This window comes from Schistocerca cancellata, chromosome 1 (genome assembly GCF_023864275.1).
Source record: "Schistocerca cancellata isolate TAMUIC-IGC-003103 chromosome 1, iqSchCanc2.1, whole genome shotgun sequence".
In the NCBI taxonomy this organism is placed as follows: Eukaryota; Metazoa; Arthropoda; class Insecta; order Orthoptera; family Acrididae; genus Schistocerca; species Schistocerca cancellata.
The window spans coordinates 654,005,223-654,025,439 of NC_064626.1; the positions used below are offsets into that span (position 1 = coordinate 654,005,223).

The 20,217-nt window shown below is 41.4% G+C and overlaps 1 protein-coding gene across 7 annotated transcripts in view; it reads left to right on the forward strand.

Moving 5' to 3' along the window:
* The window catches only part of LOC126183537 (N-alpha-acetyltransferase 80), a 145,344-nt gene that overhangs the window by 37,981 nt on the left and 87,146 nt on the right, over nucleotides 1-20,217 (forward strand). For 3 of the 7 annotated variants that reach the window (XM_049925626.1, XM_049925617.1, XM_049925610.1), the window contains one exon: nucleotides 10,269-10,426. The exons of 1 other annotated variant lie outside the window; for it this stretch is intronic. In XM_049925626.1, coding sequence (XP_049781583.1) covers nucleotides 10,335-10,426 — 92 coding nt within the window. In that variant the 5' untranslated portion in view covers nucleotides 10,269-10,334. Of the gene's footprint in view, nucleotides 1-10,268; nucleotides 10,427-13,243; nucleotides 13,353-20,217 lie in introns of those variants that run through there. 3 more of the 7 variants (XM_049925648.1, XM_049925658.1, XM_049925633.1) reach the window with 3 other exon arrangements.

The following is a 20,217-nucleotide window of genomic DNA, read 5'->3' on the forward strand; positions in this document are numbered from 1 at the left end:
TTAAACAAACAGTTTGCAGTGTCTTTAGGTTTCAGTCCATTTCTTTATAAAACACTACAAGTGCCTGACAACATACAAATAAATTCCACCTACTAAACAATCTCATTCTACCCACAATACTTTTTCAGTTCAATTTTCAGCCATATTGCAATCAATTGCATTGTAAAATATTAAATACAGTGCCAGTACGTATAAAAATCCACTTTATAAATGTAGTAGAGGGGAAGTAAATCAGTGCACTCATGTGGTACATTTCAAACTGCTGCCTCACTGCCTCTGTTAATGTTTCACGAAATTATAAATCTTTACAAAAGAAGTAACTAAACAATTTATAATAAACAACAAACAACTGATATCAACCACAGAAACCACAACAGAACAAAATATGGAGATCTAGGCTGTGTATCAGGAGAAAATAAACTTGGGGGTACGTGATCAACAAGGGACAGATGACATCAGCCATCAAAACTTCCTTCCCGAGAAACCTCGATGGTGCTGTGATGTGACAGAATGGCCAGTGCAGATGCCGCCACGTGAAATGTGTTGCAGAATAATGGGATGGTACATGAAGTGATATGATGGCCAGTGTGAATTGGCCTTTATAGGAGGACTTAGATGCTGTGTCTTTAAATATGATGATTACAGATAAAATCTTCACAATAGCAGAATCACGGTGCTTCCCTCTTTCGTAGGACATATTGTCCTTCATTGTATGATTGACCATTTGCTTTGTATGAGCGCAAACAAGAACAATAGTTAGCCATCACTGTGTGTTCAATGGCCAAGTGACATCATTTTCTATTATTCCAAACTTTCACAGAAACACATTGCCCACTGACAGACAGCTGTCAGCAGGTAGGGAAATGGTGCCAACACAAATTAGCACAAGGACTCTCCTCTAGTGCAGTTTAAACGACTCTTGTAACCAAACCCTCTCTTTCACACACAAACACAATCCATTGTGTCCCAGACATCTGTTTTATTGTCACTTTGTTTTTGTGCCACTGGTAATTTTAGTATAAGATCATATTTATAATAGCACTGCATGTTTGACAGCTTTCTCCGGAAAAGCAAGCAACTACTAATTCATACAATCACTTGAAAATGGCAAAAATTGCCAAAATGAGCTCATTGTTATGTAAATATAATGAGTTAATAAAGTATCAGCTCCAGCAAAAACTTGGGCAAATATATGCAAATGGCTTTATGTGTCTGCAGATGTTAAGTGCAGCATCTCATGCCCCACGTTCTTCCCACTGATGTAATATTCATAAACCTTCAAATTTATTATACTTCCTCCCTCATCCTCATGTATTTTCACATGTTTTTCTGTGCCTCTCTGTGCTACATGAACTTAATTTCACCCCTTACCTAACCACCCACCACTTCCCCAACCCCCTCCCCTCACCCCTCTCTTCCATTATTCGAGCACAAAAATACTGCCCTCGCCTGATCCAATTACACCTGCTGGCCATCTCTTCACACATATCCACCCACTGACCTGCGCTCCACTATTATCATATTTTTATTTGTTTTTCTCTCAGTATTTTCACATCAATTTGTGTGTTTTTGTCTTCCACTTTAGGACCTACTCCCTCAGGTTTCACCAAGTGAGGTGGCGCAGTGGTTAGCACACTGGACTCGCATTCGGGAGGACGACGGTTCAATCCCGTCTCCGGCCATCCTGATTTAGGTTTTCCGTGATTTCCCTAAATCGTTTCAGGCAAATGCCGGGATGGTTCCTTTGAAAGGGCATGGCCGATTTCCTTCCCAATCCTTCCCTAACCCGAGCTTGCGCTCCGTCTCTAATGACCTCGTTGTCGACGGGACGTTAAACACTAACCACCACCACCAATCCCTCAGGTTTCACATTTTTCACTATGCTTCATCCATTTCATCCTTTTTATCATGCATCCTTGCTCTTTCCATCTGCACCAATACAGAAAAGTTTGTCTATCCCTAGCCAGAACACAGTCCACATATGGTTCTTGCATTTTTGTGTAGCTTATGGTGTCCCCACAGACGGCCTCACCATCAAATTACCCACCTCCAGCTGCAACACTGCCTTCCACAATGACCTTTGTCTGTTCAAATTCTGTCAGTTCATGACACTTCCCAACCTAGTCCTGCAAAACCATAAAATCAGGGCCAAACCTCCTTCCAGTTCCTCCTTTCCATCTATAAAATTCTACAGCTCTGCAGTCCCAAATTCCTATGGACCACATCCCAAATGAAACCCTTGCCATCCATGAACTAAAGCAGCAAACACAGTGCACCTGAAAAACACTCCAACCTGTCCACAAGCTCTACAAGAGCCTCAATCAAACCTTCCCTCATAACCAACAAGCCCTGCCTTGCAGACCTACTATGTTTACCACACCCTCAGAAATTCCCACCACCACACAGAATCCAGAACCTAAACAAACCCACAGCATGGTCATGGACCTGTCCTCCAGCAGCCTCAGTCCCACAGAAGTATCATTCCTTTCCAAAGGCCTTACCATTTGTATCACTCCCAAAGTGCCGGCCAGGGTGGCCAAGCGGTTCTAGGCGCTACAGTCTGGAACCACACGACTGCTACAGTCACAGGTTCAAATCCTGCCTCGGACATGGATGTGTGTGATGTCCTTAGGTTAGTTAGGTTTAATTAGTTCTAAGTTCTAGGGGACTGATGACCTTAGAAGTTAAGTCCCATAGTGCTCAGAGCCATTTGAACTCCCAAAGTCACTCATGCTGGGCTTGTTAAAAACATTCTGCCCTCCATATCCTTACAGTGGAGACTCTTTTTCGCCACCAACCCTACCAATAAGACACAAACCAAAACCGAACTGGACCCTGCCTGACTCACTTCACTCCTCCATCCAACTATGAGCCACTCACCCCCCCCCCCCCCCCTTCCAATCATCATCACCTGTTAACTTTTCTGAATTTCCTTATCTCGAAACTTGCCTCACCATCATTCCTCAAATCTCACAGTATGGAAACCAACCTACCATCCACGAAAAGAACCACACTCCACCAACTAAAAACTGACCCTGACCTTATAATCCTACATACCGACGTAGGCCGCACCACTGTGGGTATCGACCCCAGGGATTACTTGGTGCAGGGTCTCCCCAGCTGTCGATAAGTCCACCTACAAACCCTGTCAGAGTGGCCCCATTCGAAAAATCCAGCAGACTCTCCAGTCCCTCCTCAATCTCTTAGGTCCACCCATAACACCTCCCCTGATCTCTCTCTGTCCTCACTCCCACCATTACTATCTCCTACATGCTTCCTAAAGTTTATAAACCCAACCACCCAGACAGCCCCTTTGTGGTTAGTTACTGTCCCCCCCCCCCCCCACCCCCCCCCCCCTCACCCCCGAGAGGATCTCTGCTTTTGTGCACCTCACACACTATTAGTTCTCTTATGAAGGTATCACCTACAAAAAAATCCTATGTACAGCAACGGGCACCCACATAGCACCTTCCTATGACAACCTGTTCATGGGCCATCTAGAGGTATCCTTGCTAACCAACAGAATCCCAAACCCTTCTGCTGGTTCAGATTCATTGATGATATCTTCATGTTCTGGACCAAGAGTGAGGACACCATATCCGTGTTCCTACAGAACCTCAATACCGTCTCCCCCATTCACTTCACATAGCCCTCCTCAACCCAGAAAACTACCTTCCACAAAGTTGACCTCCACCTCAACAACGGCTACATCAGTACCTCCATTCACATCAAACCTACCTATGACCAACAATACCTCCACGTCCCCAGGTGCCACCAATTACACACCAGGAAATCCCTTTGTTACAGGTTAGCCATTGGTGTCATCACATCTGTAGCGATGAGCAGTCCCTCTCAAAATATGTCAAGATGCTCACAGAGGCCTTCACAGACCAAAATTACCTACCCAGTCTTCTCCAGAAACAGATATTCCGTGCTTTTTCTCTCCAGTGACTTATCATCTCCCACATACCCACTGTCCTGCCACAAAGGAGCACTCCTCTCATGACTCAGTAACACCAAGGACTGGAGCAGCTGCTTGTGTCATGGCTCATATCCCTACAATAGACCTAGACGCAAGACCTGTTCCGTACATCCTCCCACTACCACCTACTCCACTCCTGTCACAGGTGTCACCTCCCCCATCAAAGGCAGGGCCACCTACGAAAGCAGCAATGTGATCTACCAACTAAGCTGCAACCACTATGTCACTTTCTATGTGGGCACGACAACTATCAAGCTGTCTGTCTACATGAATGTGTACTGCCAAAACTATGGCCAATAGACATCTGGACTACCCGTTGCAGAACATACTGCCCAGCATGATGTGCTTCACTTTAATAACTGAACTGTGCATATGGGAAGTCTCCCTGGACCTAAACCTTCACTAGATCCAGCCTCCCACATACCTATCCCCGTCCTTGCTCCCATTCCAGTACTACACATCATCTATCCCAACAATGAACCTATATACTTTCACCTTATATGCTTCTCTCCCTGTCCCCCTTCCCTCCAACGCAACCTCCCGGCATTGTACCTAACAACCTGATCTTGTCCCCATCTAGTCTTTGTACGCTCCACCAGACAGCACTAGCATCTTCCACCACCCATACCCTCCCCCTCCCCACCTTCTTACCCCCACAACCCACGTCTGATTGCTGCTCCATCAGACAGAGTTGCAGTTGGGCTCTAGCACACTGTGACAGTGACCGTGTGTGATTTTGGCAGTCTCTTGCATTTGCCTGTCTGCAAGTCAATGCCTTCTCTATAGAGTGAAAACACACTTGACTTAGCAACAAATAATCCTGAGTCAATGTTGTTGTTGTTGTTGTTGTTGTTGTTGTGGTCTTCAGTCCTGATACTGTTTGATGCAGCTCTCCATGCTACTCTATCCTGTGCAAGCTGCTTCATCTCCCAGTATGTACTGCAGCCTACATCCTTCTGAATCTGCCTAGTGTATTCATCTCTAGGTCTCCCTCTACAATTTTTACCCTCCACGCTGTCCTCCAATACTAAATTGGTGATCCCTTGATGCCTCAGAACATGTCCTACCAACCGATCCCTTCTTCTAGTCAAGTTGTGCCACAAATTTCTCTTCTCCCCAATTCTATTCAATACCTCCTCATTAGTCATGTGATCTATCCATCTAATCTTCAGCATCTTCTGTAGCACCACATTTTGAAAGCTTATATTCTCTTCTTGTCCAAACTATTTACCATCCATGTTTCACTTCCATACGTGGCTACACTCCATACAAATACTTTCAGAAACGACTTCCTGACTCTTAAATCTATACTCGATGTTAACAAATTTCTCTTCTTCAGAAACGCTTTCCTTGCCATTGTCAGTCTACATTTTATATCCTCTCTACTTCGACCATCATCAGTTATTTTGCTCCCCAAATAGCAAAACTCCTTCACTAGTTTAAGTGTCTCATTTCCTAATCTAATACCCTCAGCTTCACCCGATTGAATTAGACTACATTCCATTATCCTTGTTTTGCTTTTGTTGATGTTCATCTTATACCCTCCTTTCAAGACACTGTCCATTCCGTTCAACTGCTCTTCCAAGTCCTTTGCTGTCTCTGACAGAATTATAATGTCATCGGCGAACCTCAAAGTTTTTATTTCCTCTCCATGGATTTTAGTACCTACTCCAAATTTTTCTTTTGTTTCCTTCACTGCTTGCTCAATATACAGATTGAATAACATTGGGGAAAGGCTACAACCCTGTCTCACTCCCTTCCCAACCACTGCTTCCCTTTCATGCCCCTCAACTCTTATAACTACCATCTGGTTTTTGCACAAATTGTAAATAGCATTTCGCTCCCTGTATTTTACCCCTGCCACCTTCAGAATTTGAAAGAGAGTATTCCAGTCAACAGTGTCAAAAGCTTTCTCTAAGTCTACAAATGCTAGAAACGTAGGTTTGCCTTTTCTTAATCTAGCTTCTAAGATAAGTCGTAGGGTCAGTATTGCCTCAGGTGTTCCAATATTTCTACAGAATCCAAACTGATCTTTCCCAAGGTCAGCTTCTACCAGTTTTTCCATTCGTCTGCAAAGAATTCGCGTTAGTATTTTGCAGCTGTGACTTATTAAACTGATAGTTCAGTAATTTTCACATCTGTCAATACCTGCTTTCTTTGGGATTGGAATTATTATATTCTTCTTGAAGTCTGAGGGTATTTCACCTGTCTCATACATTTTGCTCACCAGATGGTAGAGTTTTGTCAGGACTGGCTCTCCCAAGGCTATCAGTAGTTCCAATGGAATGTTGTCTACCCCCGTGGGCCTTGTTTCGACTCAGGTCTTTCAGTGCTCTGTCGAACTCTTCACGCAGTATCATATCTCCCATTTCATCTTCATCTACATCCTCTTCCATTTCCATAATATTGTCCTCAAGAACATCGCCCCCTGTATAGACCATCTATATACTCCTTCCACCTTTCTGCTTTCTCTTCTTTGCTTAGAACTGGATTTCCATCTGAGCTCTTGATATTCATGCAAGTGGTTCTCTTTTCTCCAAAGGTCTCTTTAATTTTCCTGTAGGCAGTATCTGTCTTACCCCTCGTGAGATAAGCCTCTACATCCTTACATTTGTCCTCTAGCCATGCCTGCTTAGCCATTTTGCACTTCCTGTCGATCTCATTTTTGAGACGTTTGTATTCCTTTTTGCCTGTTTCATTTACTGCATTTTTATATTTTCTCCTTTCATCAATTAAATTCAATATTTTTTTCTGTCACCCAAGGATTTCTACTAGCCCTCATCTTTTACCTACTTGATCCTCAGCTGCCTTCACTACTTCATCCATCAAAGCTACCCATTCTTCTTTTACTGTATTTATTTCCCCCATTCTTGTCAATTGTTCCCTTATGCTCTCCCTGAAACTCTGTACAACCTCTATTTTAGTCAGTTTATCCAGGTCCCATCTCCTTAAATTCCCACCTTTTTGCAGTTTCTTCAGTTTTAATCTATAATTCGTAACCAATAGATTGTGGTCAGAGTCCACATCTGCCCCTGGAAATGTCTTACAATTTAAAACCTGGTTCCTAAATCTCTGTCTTACCATTATATAATCTATCTGAAACCTTCTAGTATCTCCAGTGTTCTTCCATGTATACAGTCTTCTTTCATGATTCTTGAACCAAGTGTTAGCTCTGATTAAGTTATGCTCTGTGCAAAATTCTACCAGGTGGCTTTCTCTTTCATTTCTTAGCCTGAATCCATATTCACCTACTACGTTTCCTTCTCTTCCTTTTCCTACTATCATATTCCAGTCACCCATGACTATTAAATTTTCGTCTCCCTTCACTATCTGAATAATTTCTTTTATCTCATCATACACTTCTTCAATTTCTTCGTCATCTGCAGAGTTAGTTGGCATATAAACTTGTACTACTGTAGTAGGCGTGAGCTTCATGTCTATCTTGGCCACAATAATGCATGCACTATGCTGTTTGCAGTAGCTTACCCACACTCCTATTTTTTTATTCATTATTAAACTTACTCTTGCAATACCCCTATTTGGTTTTGTATTTATAACCCTGTATTCACTTTACCAGGAGTCTTGTTCCTCCTGCCACCAAACTTCGCTAATTCCCACTATATCTAACTTTAACCTATCCATTTCCATTTTTAAATTTTCTAACCTACCTACCCGATTAGGGGATCTGACATTCCATTCTCCGATCCGTAGAACGCCAGTTTTCTTTCTCCTGATAATGACGTCCTCTTGAGTAGTCCCCTCCCGGAGATCCGAATGGGGGACTACTTTACCTCCGGAATATTTTACCCAAGTGGACGCCATCATCATTTAACCATACAGTATAGCTGCATGCCCTCAGGAAAAATTACGGCTGTAGTTTCCCCTTGCTTCGAGCATCAAAACTGATACAGGGATTAGTGAACGCAGGGTTGTTGTAGCGAGACTGATTATTGTAACCCCCAAATCCTCCAAAAATAAATGAAAAATATACCTATTCAAAAAAGCAGATAAAAATTCATTTGATGCTTTCCTGAGAGGCAATCTCCACTCATTCCAAATTAATAATACAAGTGTAGACCAGATGTGGCAGCAGTTGAGAGATTTATACCACATAAATAACAAACAACAGAGGTGATCCTCCTTGGTACACAAAACGAGTTAGAACATTGTTGCAGAAACAATGAAACCAACATGCCAGATTTAAACAGATGCAAAATCCTCAAGAATGGTGATCTTTTACAGAAGCTCAAAGTTTAGCGTGGACTTCAATGCGAGATGTTTATAACAGTTTCCACAACGAAACTGTGTCTCAAAACCTGGCAGAAAATACAAAGAGATTCTAGTCGTATGTGAACTTTGTTAACGGCAAGAAACAATCAAAGCCTTCTCTGCGTGATAGCAATGGATGTACTATCTAAGACAGTGCTGCCAAAGCAGAGTTACTAAATACAGCCTTCCGAAATACTTTCACAAAAGAAGACGAAGTAAATATTTCAGAATTCAAATCAAGAACAGCTGCCAACATGAGTAACGTCGAAGCAAATATCCTTGGAGTTGTAAAGCAACTTAAATCAGTTAATAAAAAACAAGTCTCCTGGTCCAGACTATATATCAATTAGGTTCCTTTCAGAGTATTCGGATGTATTAGCTCCCTATTTAACAATCATATACAATCATTCGCTCGACGAAAGATCCGTCCCCAAAGACTGGAAACTTGCACAAGTCACACCAATATTCAAGAAATGTAGTAGGAGTAATCCACTTAATTACAGACCCATATCATTAACATCGATATGCAGGATTTTGGAACATATATAGTGTTCGAACATTATGAATTACCTTGAAGGAAAAGGTCTATTGACACACAGTCAACATGGGTTTAGAAAACATCATTCTTGTGAAACACAACTAGCTCTTAATTCACATGAAGGGTTGAGTGCTATTGACAAGGGATTTCAGATCATTTCCATATTTCTGGATTTCCGGAAGGCTTTTGACACTGTACCACACAAGTGTCTTGTAGTGAATTTGTGCGCTTATTGAATATCATCTCAGTTATGTGACCAGATTTGTGATTTTCCATCAGAAAGAGCACAGTTCATAGTAATTGACGGAAAGTCATCGAGTAAAACAGAAGTGATTTCTGGCATTACCCAAGGTAGTGTTACAAGCCCTTTGCTGTTCCTTGTCTATATAAACGATTTGGGAGACAATCTGAGCAGCAATCTTTGGTTGTTTGCAGATGACGCTGTCATTTATTGACTAATAAAGTCATCAGAAGATCAAAACAAATTTCAAAATGATTTAGAAAAGATATCTGAATGGTGCGAAAATTGGCAGTTGACCCTAAATAACGAAAAGTGTGAGGTCATCCACATGAGTGCTAAAAGGAATTCGTTAAATTTCGGTTACACGATAAATCAGCCTAATCTAAAGGCCATAAATTACAATTATGAACAGCTTAAATTGAAAGGAACAGATAGAAAATGTTGTGGGAAAGGCTAACGAGAGACTGTGTTTTATTGGCAGGACAATGTAACAGATCTACTAAGGAGACTGCCTACAATATGCTTGTTCATCCTCTTTTAGAATACTGCTGCATGGTGTGGGGTCCATACCAGATAGGACTGACCGAATACATCGAAAAAGTTCAAAGAGGGGCAGCACATTATGTACTGTGGCGAAATATGGGAAAGAGTGCCACTGAAATGATACAGGATTTGGGCTGGACATCATTAAAAGAAAGGCGTTTTTCATTGTGACGGAATCTTATCACGAAATTCCAGTCACCAACTTTCTCCTCCAGATGTGAAAATATTTTGTTGAAATTGACCTACATAGGGAGCAGCGATCACCATCATAAAATAAGAGAAATCAGAGCTCGTATGGAAAGAAATAGGTGTTTGTTCTTTCTGTGTGCTATACGAGGTTGGGATAATAGAGAAGTGTGAAGGTGGTTCGATGAACCCTCTGTCAGATACTTAAATGTGCTTTGCAGAGTATCCATATAGATGTAGATGTAGGGTGAGTAGCAAGGTATCCTTTCCGTATTGTTGTTATCCAGTACTCAAATGCGTTTGTTTTGTGGCTTAACATATTTCATGCAAGGGCAGCTATGTTTGTATTAATTTAGGAAATCTGTGCTTTCTGTGCATGAGAAGTAGTGTCATAATTATCAATCATAAATGACAAAGATGCTCTTCCAATAGACAAAAGATGCATATTCATACATACTGAGAGGCCCTGAAGAGGGATCTTGTATTGAGATTATGAATCTTTTTTGCAGAGTTGGTGTTAGGTGACTTACTATTTTTTTTCCCTAAATTACATTGATGTCCACAATTAAAATTCAATGGAAGTTCTGAAAATCCATGAGCATCCTAATCTGGTAGAAGAGTGTTGCAGTCTGATAAATATGGAATGGCCAAGGAGTAAGACAGCAAGGTATGTTAATTATTATAAGTAGAAAGAAACATAAATTTTGCAATTTCCCTCAGTATTTATTTTCACTTATGTATTTCATGTTCTGGTGATCCTAGTTGTGAATATGTCACTGAATACGGAACGTGTCAGTTGTACAAGTTTGTTGTGCTTACATTCTATGGTATTATGTAAATAATACTAATCAGTTTCATATTGAAGTATCAACAACTTAGGTTCTGTTATAAAAAAATAAATTGTGCAGATAAATAGGTAGTACAGAAAAATTAAAGCTGACAGAAGATCTAATATAGCAAAATATGTATGTTTCCAATAATAAATAGTCAGGGTCACAGATAAGGTAAACAATTCATTTGTGAAGGGATGGCATTAAAAATCTTACAGCCACTGAAATGGGTCACTTTCTGTACCATACTCAGGTTTGCATGTTCATAGTGGACAGCATCTTTTCTTCTATAAATCATTACTATGATACACACTATTTGGTTGGTTCAAAAAGGGGCTTTTTTCATTATGAAACATATCGGAGAGAATATATATTGCGCAGTGGACATGAGGATTTCAACCTCCTTAAAAAGATTTCAGAATATGGCTCTGGGGTGGACTCCACTCATGATTCTTATCGCTCTTTCCTCTGCATGTAGCATGTTTTTAGCTAGTGACTGATTTCCCCAAAATATGATTCCATATGCCATAATGGTGTGAAAATAAACATAATAAGCTGACACAATGGATTCCATATTATACAAGAGCAGCAATGCATAAAACATAATTTGCAGAATTCAGTCTTTCGCACGGATCCGCAGTGTGGTTTGTTCAGTTTAGTATGCTATCAATATGTAAGCCTAGGTGCTTTAACCCTGTAAGGAGTACTTGGATATGTGCCATGGTATTAGGCCACTGGCACACTACACTTCAAAAATTCTGTCAATGATGTCTGCACAGGCCGGCCACCAGACGCTGCCTCTGGTGGGTAACACAACTTGAGCACATGGCACAGCATCTGCCTCACCTGCTGCTGAGGCCCTCCTCTTCATAAGTGCAGCACAGGTGGCACTCACTCTCATATTGTGTTCATACTTACTGTCAGCAACTGTTTGTATCAGTACCTGGATTGTTTCTATGTTTTTGTCTATGTTCTCATTGGTTGTTAGCTTGTATGTGTAAGAAGAATAAACTATGGTTAATTTTGGCTGTGATGTTTGTATCTTACAGAATGATACAATTGCGGATGAGTGTGGTGTTCACTTGTGCATGCTCAGTCTATTTCATTGTTCCTTCCATTTTCTGACCATGGAGGCAGTGATCTAATCTCTCCTCGAGCAGCAGCAGGCTCTTAACAGTTGATATCACAAACTTGTCAGCCACACTAACTACGCAGGCTTTCACACCATTAGTACTCAGTGATATGTGACGCTATCATTCGTTGGCTACTGACAAAGAGGTGCGTCAGTGCAAACAGCAATGTGAGTCCATCTTTAGCTGAATTGTTAAATATTGCTCTATCATTTGAGGTGTCTCATGCTGCAGGTGATTAGATTGAGGCTTGGTGTGACATCGCCGTGGTAGCTCCTGTTTCTGGTTGTCGAGTGTCAGTCAGTTCTCAGAGGGAGGATGATATGACAGTCATACAAACACGACTCCTGTGCTGCACTGGACAGCAGTGTGCCAAACAACAACAATAACTACAGAAACAGCAGTTCTCTGCGCTCCCATCGTGCCTGTACTGTTTCTTGCAACATGACAAGGTTGCATGCCCTAAGTGCTGGACAGCTCACAAAAACTGTAGAGAAACAGGACATATAGCATCTGTGCATTGTTCCGAGCCCACTCCTACAGACATGAATGTGGATGTTAATTTTGTGTCTCCAGTGACTACAAATTGTAACAAACTCTTTATTGAAGTGTGAGCAATGGACAAGTGCTCAGACTATAAGTGGACACAGGTGCAGCTATGACTGTACTTAACTGACAAACTTATGTGGATTTGGGATCTCCTGGCATTGTCTCCAGTTACTCAGTGTTTGGTGAGTTACAACAGGCAGCCTTTTCCAATTTGATGTGACCAGTGCCCTGTGATTTTTCAGCATTTTTTGGAACAACTGAAAATGTCCATACTGGGATGCATCAACTATCTCAATGACATCGTTGTAACAAATACATCCATAGAAAAGCATACATAACTTACGCACCTTGTTCATGATCTTACTCATACATATTGCCGGGTTGAAATGCAACTTTGTCAAGTCACACTTTTTTCACCCATCCGTTGTGTATTTGGGATTTGGGGTTCCTCAGGATGGTGTTAAACCCATACTTTGTCATCTCACTATGGTCACAGCTGTGCCTTACCCTACAATTGCCAAAGAACCCCAAGTATTTTCACATAAAATTGCTTCCTATCACAGATTTATTCTGGTGGTCACCACATTGGCTTATCTCCTCCTTAAGTTGCTCCACAAGAACATTCCTTTTTAGTGGGTGCCACCCTACGAGCGTACATTCAAGATTTGAAATTTAAATCACATTCTGCTCCTTGTTTGTATACTTTCTGAAAAGGAACTAAAAAATGTTGTAATTTAATCTCAAAGATACATGAAGAAAATTTGTTGGACTGTCATACCAGAGGAATACTCTAAAAAACTTTTTTATCATTGAGAGACAAAGGACTAATTTCGAGATTCTTTTATTACTTCTAGTATTAACTACCTTTTTGTTCTGATGTGCTGGCATAAAGATGTACTGTATAGTTACATGTCTATGTGTGTGTTAAATGAAGGTGTTAAATGATGAAAAATGTGTTTTATAATTTCTGTCAAGATCAAGCCTAAATCCCATACCAATGGAGTACAAATTATTCTGTTAATTCGAGAAGGCAAATTTTAGATGGAGGTGACAATCTTTACGACGGTTCTGCTCAACAATAGAGGTACGTGATTGTGCTCACTACTTTCCTTTGGTGGCCGCTAAGATTAATTTCAATGTGTTTTTGCCGAGACATTCAGAACCTGCAATCTTCCTTTTTGTATAAAAATAGGAGTCCGATTGAAAAAGAAATATTCTTAAATTTAAATAATTGCAATTCTTTTACCCAGGCCACGGGGAATGATAGAAAGTACATGCCTCTACCCTGATTGTATGTTCGCAATCTCGGAGTGTGTTACGACGTAATTATTTTATACAAAAAAAATTAAGATAGATCTTTCTCATCAGATCGCAACCACTCGTACGTGAATGTATGTACCCTCTGAATGTGTCTAGTCAGTTGTGCGCATTGTTCTAAAGCTTTTCTGTTAATACTCTGTGGATTGCGTCTCCGCAATTAATTTTTGTTTGTGCCGCAAATCGCACTTCACGCGAAGTATTTATTACGCAAGTTTCAGGCTCCATTTAATGTCAAAAAATTCCGAAGTATGGCTGACTAAGCAAACCGCTACAATAATTTGATATCTCTACAACTACAATAACAAACAACAAAAAACAATAACAGAGAGGGTACGTTACATTTCCATCCTGGCCACCATCTCGTTTTGGCTACAAACGCTTCTCAGTATGGACTCTAGGTAACTCTTGTGCGCTGATATGAGGATGGCTCCAAATGTCTGATAGCTAACTCATCAAAAACACTCAAGCATGCTCTGCAGTGCTACTCCCAAGTTGAAAAGGAAGCTTTTGCTATTGTCTGTGCCCTCAAAACGTTTAATATGTTCTTGTATGAGTCTTAAGTTCCCCCTCATTACTGGCCACAAGCCTTTGATTTCATTGTTTGATCCTTCTGGTTGATTTCATGACAAAACAGCACATTGCCTCCAATGTTGGGCTTTGTTTCTGTCTCACTACAACTATGAAATACATTTTTGGCCTACCATGCAGCATGCCAATGCTGATGCACTGTCCTGACTTCTGATTGGGGCTAGATCCTACTTACGATCAGGATGAACTCGTTTGTTTTCTCTTAGAGGCAGAATGTACTGTGGAAGAGTTTAATATTACAGGCTCCCGGATCGCAGCAGCTGTCACTGCGGATCCAGTTTTGCATCAAGTGGTTCACCTCCTTGAGCATGGTTAGCCAGACAGTTCTCTAGGCAGTGCTTCTGATCCTTTGTGTAACTATTTCATCCTCCATTATTTCAGTATTTGATGGTGTTCCTTTCTTAGCTACAGATGGACTGTCACCTAGTGTTGTGATCCCAATTGTCCTAAGGTGGGATATCCTTCAGCTCCAACATAAGGGCTTTGACATGTCTTGCTTACCAAGTTATTGATGTGCCAGCATTTGTTTTGGCCCAATATCAATGGTGACATTGATATCTTGTTGCAGCTTGCTATCAGTGTGCATCCCAACAAGTGGCATTGCAGGTGATGCTGTATCCACGGCCCACACTGCAGCATCCATAGGATCACATCCATGTTGATTTTGTAGGACCCTTCTTAAATTCTTACTGGTTGTTGTTTGTTGATGCTTTCTGTAAGTTTCCATATGTTATCCACTGTTCTCTGATGTCAGCTGTGGCTATGTTTCAAGCCTACTCCAAAAATTTTACTATTGAAAAATTGCCTATATGCTTATGACACATAATGATCCACAGTTTGTGTCCCAGGCCTTCCACAATTGCTGCACCCATCAAGATATTCACCAAATGACTGTTCCTCCTTTTCATCTCCAATCTAACTTTTCCATATTCTCAAGATTCAAATGGAGAAGTATGTCGAGGACTCCTCCAGGAATGACACCCTGACACAGTTCTTTACTGCCTACAGTTTTACATCAGTGAGGAATGAGAGTCTGGCCGAGATGCTCCGTGTTTGCCAATCGTGCTCCCTCCTGTGTGTGCTCTCGCCACCTCACTAACACCTGTCAATGTGGCGCCTTCTCGCAGTTCACTCCTGTCTCCACTGTCCGGCCGCCGACCAAAGTGAATTCCAGCTATGGTCCACAGCTGCTGGGGTCGCCATCTCTGTACAATGTGCACCAGTTTAGAGCTAGTGGTGCACCACCACAACCAGCTGTGTCCTCACGTTACAGTAATGGCCACAGGTCCATCACCACCTCCACTTCCTCTCTCAGCACCTATCCCAGCCTTTCAGGGCATCCCTGCTGTGGTGGGTGGAACCACCCTCCTTGTGGATGTCACTCCTCCTGCCTCTCCTCCATGATCCAGCGCCTGCTGCCAGGCCTTCTGAAATCTTTGCTGCTGGCAATCTGTCTGCACCTTTGCGTCCTTGAACACCAGTGTCTCTGGTACCCCTGATCGAGTGGCCAGCACCTTCACTGTCAGAGCAGTTGCATCTCGTTGAGGGACTGGATGTCAAGATGCTACCAGTGCTCTTGTTACCAATTCTCTCTTGATGACATGTGTGTCCATGGCCATGGCACTTCTGTTCGTACTCACCAGTTGTGGCTTGGAATCTCCTTCTGCTACCATCATCATCATCTGTGGTATCCAACACAGAGGCCACGGATGGTTCAACTGTGGCCCCGATGGCTGCATCATTAGAGTGGTACCATAACCCTGTGTGTAATACTTGGATATGCCACGGCACCAGGCCACTGGTGCACTACACTTCAAATATTCACCAATGGCATCCATGGCACCATCTACCAGAGCCCTCCTGTTTATAAGTGCAGTGCAGTTGGCACTTGCTCTCATATTCTATTCCTACTTATAGTCAGCAACTGCTTGTATCAGTATCTGGATTGTTTCTATGCATTGTCTATGTTCTCAACTGCTGTTCACTTGTATGTGGAAAAAGAATAAACTTTGGCTCATTGTGGTTGTGCTGTAGTTTGTGTCTTACAGTATTATACACTAGATACTTTGAACTATCCATCTTAGCTATCTGCTGCTCACCTAGGTTATTTCCTGTTTCCTCAGGTTATTTCCTGTTTCCTCATCTTTAAAGGCTGTGTTGAACTGAGTACAAGAAAGACCACTTATGTTAAACCAGTTCGCAGTATCCCTCAAAACTTTATTGGCTGACACACCAAGTTAGTCTAAGGAATTATCTATAAGTAGTGTAGTTTCATCAATGAAGATGGCGAATGTACAAGGAGCACCGGAATTGAGACCGAAGGCACTCTACATGTGATGGTATCCCATTTTGATGATGTTGAGGCATCGTCTCGACTGTCCAATACAACTTTCTGTTTTCTGTTTAAAAGATACAATTCAAGCCATTTCCCTGCTGCACCACTTATTGCTAGATATGAAGTTTTGTGTACAAGTGTTTTGTGAGAGACACAGTCAGACACTTTTGTTAGGTCACAAAATATTCCAACCATGTTCACTTTTTTAAGAACTCCAAAATATTGGCAGTAAAAGCAAATATTTCAAATTATGTTGATAACACCCTCTGAAATCCAAACTGACTTTTGTTGATGATATTATGCTCACTGAGATGCTTGACAATCCTCATTAGTTTCTCTAAAATCTTTGGAAAACTTGTTAGGGCAAGATTGGCTGATAGTTTGCACTCGCTGCCTTATCTCCTGTCTTACACAGAGATTTTACAACTGCATACTTAAGCTGTTCAGAAACTATTCCTTGCCTAAGTGATGCATTGAAAATTTGTTAAAGAATTTTACTTATGTGCCTACAGCAGGATTTTAATAATTTGCTAAATATGCTGTCAGTTCCAGTAGAGTTTTCTTCTTTCAGAGTTTTAATGACTCAGTTTCTGTAATAGTCATTATTGTTACTTGGCTCTGTTGCACAGTACTAGTTACACATGCTTTCAGAAAATTCATGGCTTGATTTATAGAGCCTTGCGGTCCTGTTTGTTCTGTTACTGTTAAAAAATGTGTGTTGACTGTATCAGGAATTGATCTTGGGTCACTAACAAGATGATCCTCATTTTTTATTGCACTTTTCCCTGTTTCCTTCTTTACAAAATTCCAAATAGTTTTTACTTTACTGATTGAGTTATCAATTTCTCCGTTCATGAATATGTTCTTTGAAGCCTCTATGGTTTTGTTAACAGTTTACCTTATGCAGATTTTATGTGTAAAATGCATTGTTTGGATACAGTTCTTGATTAAACAGCAACTTACCTCTACACTTTTAAACTTTCTTTGTGGAAATGACAAACATAAAGCTAAAGTAATTACATGTACGAGAACTTTTCCATAATTATAACCTTTCCTGTCAATTTTTGCTGTTTTAACATTCAGATATTTCCTCTTTCCAAATGTGTTCTGTGTTGCCTTTCATTTAGAGTTTGACTGTATACTTGTTTGTGAACGGTGAAGCAATGTGTCTAATAGAAGTAACCGCAACAACTCACATCTGTGGAATGTACAATACATACAGGGTGAGTCAAGAAGATATGCAAATATTTTAATTTGTTATTCTACAAGTGAAACTGAAGAAAAAGTTCACATAAACATAGGTCTGCAAATGTTTAGTAGTGGAGTTATGGCTAATAAAAGATTTTGCCTGAAATTTGGCAGCTTCACTAATATGAAGCCATTGCAAAACTGTATGAAGTTAAAGTAAAGCATGATTTCCATTTAGTTTGTTGTTATTGATCTGGTGAATCTAATAAAACATGTTCCAGATGTGTATCTGCAGTAGTTTGCCAGAACATCCAGAGAAGCAAAGATAATACCAGTAATCTGTTTATTTTTCATTAAGAATGTAGAAATGCTTGATAACTCCTGATGGACTCTATGAACACAAAACTGTGACGTTTGGACTATGTAACATTCTACCCATCTTCAAACGTATGATGGATAACCTGCTGCAACACCTTAAAAGGACAACATGTGCTATATGGATGATATTGTTACTTTTGCAAAGACATTCAAAGAATATCTGTGATTCCTGACAACAGTCTTGAAGTGTGTTCAGACTGCAGGCCTCTATGTGAATGCAGAAATATGTCTTTGTTGCCCTGGAAATAAAAATGTCAGACACCTAGTTAATACCAATGGAGTCCTTCCCAATCCAGAAAAAATAACAGCGGACATAGATTTACTGACTCCTCAGCATATTCACGATGTGAGAAGTTTCTTCTGAATGTGCTCCTGCTACTGGCAATTCATAAAGGATATTTGCAGCAAGGCAGATCCCTTGCAAGAACTACCACAGGGAGACACCAAATTTTCCTGTAATGAGGAAGGAACACCTCTGTAGGAGAATGGTCAATGTGACAGACTCTCCTGTGAGGAACCCAGGTTTGATTTCCAGTACTGCAACTGTTCCTTGGTGGGAGGAGTGGACCGTGGTGAACTCAGCCTCATGATGCCAATCGAGCAACTAACTGATCGACAGGTTGTGGCCCCAAGGTCAGAATGTCGAAAATGGCCGGGAGTGTGGTATGCTGACCCATTGCCCCTCCAGACTGCATCCATTGGTGAATAGCTAAGTATGACATTTCCCAGTCAGCCTCAATTTGCCAGTAGCTACTGCATGTCCGTAGTTGAGGAAAACTTTACCCCTGACAGTGTGCAGGAATGGGTAGAAATTTTTCTTCAGATTTTGTTCAGTCATCTGAAGTTGATACAGAAACACCATGTGCCCTCCTCCTTCAGATGGAACACTTTGGAAAACCAAGAGCTCTCCGAAGGTTCAGTGATGTCATCTTGCAACGTCTTACCCAGTTCCTCCTGGATTATTTATTGTTCAGTTGCTGACTTTGTCTCTCATTCAGGCCAAATCCTATTGGCAGTTTGATAGTGGCTCCTCTAATGCACTGTCTGTAATGGTAGTGGAGCATGCTTCTTAATCTTTGACACAAGGCTGCCCTTCCTTGACTGCTTTGGCTGCTCCTATGCACACACCTTTGAGGGTGAGCTGAGACTGTTCATGACAGTGATCCGAAGTTCTCCTCGACCACCTGCACTGCTTATAATCATCACTAGCATGTAATATCTTTTGTGAGCTGGAGTAATTTTTTGCAGGTGAGTGGAGCTTCACATTTTGACTGAAACTCTGAATTGAAGACTGGAGCTTGTCTTGATGATGGAGGTGGGATAAATTGTCTTGAATGGCAAATGACTGCACCTAACAGTCTTTTATGCGGTCTTGTTGGAGTCTTGTTTTTTGTGTGTCTTTTTCCTGCATTTGAGCAGGATCAGAAAGGTTGGTAAGGAAGTTGGCATGGTTAATTTAAGGGGTGGCCTGATGCCGTTCCTGTCACGATGCCTTTACCCCTTATGACGGAACGTGTGCACCCCAACTGTCTGTGTGTAGTTTGTTAATGTGAAAGTGTGAAAAAGCTTTTCTAAATGTTTGTGAATCATGTACATGAGATGGGACTTGGGTATTAGCCTGGTATTCACCTAGTCAGATGTGGGGAAACCATCTAAAAACCACATTCAGGCTGGCCAGCATACTGACCCTTATGGTTAATGCACTGGGTGGATTCAATCTGTGCACCTACCTGTTCTGCGAGTGGTGCTTTAACACACATGGCGGAGGGGGGGGGGGGGGGGGGGGGGGGGGGGAGGGGGGGGGGGGGGTTGGATTTCATTTGATCTCATTGAATTATTAACTTTGTCAATTTGGAGCCAAAGTCATATTCCCCCACCCCACCCCCCTCGGTTCCACTCATGGATCGCGTGAGGAAAAAACGACTGTCTGAATGCCTCAGTACAAGCTGTATTTTCCCTTATCTTTGAATGGTGATCATTGTGCGATATGAAAGTTGGTGGTAGAAATATATGCTCTACATCCTCGGCAAAGATTAGATTTTGGAATTTAGTGAGCAGTCCCTTCTGTTTAGTGCGTCATCTGTCTGGAAGTGCATCCCATTTCAAGCTTTCTATGAGATTTGTAATGCTCTCGCGATGG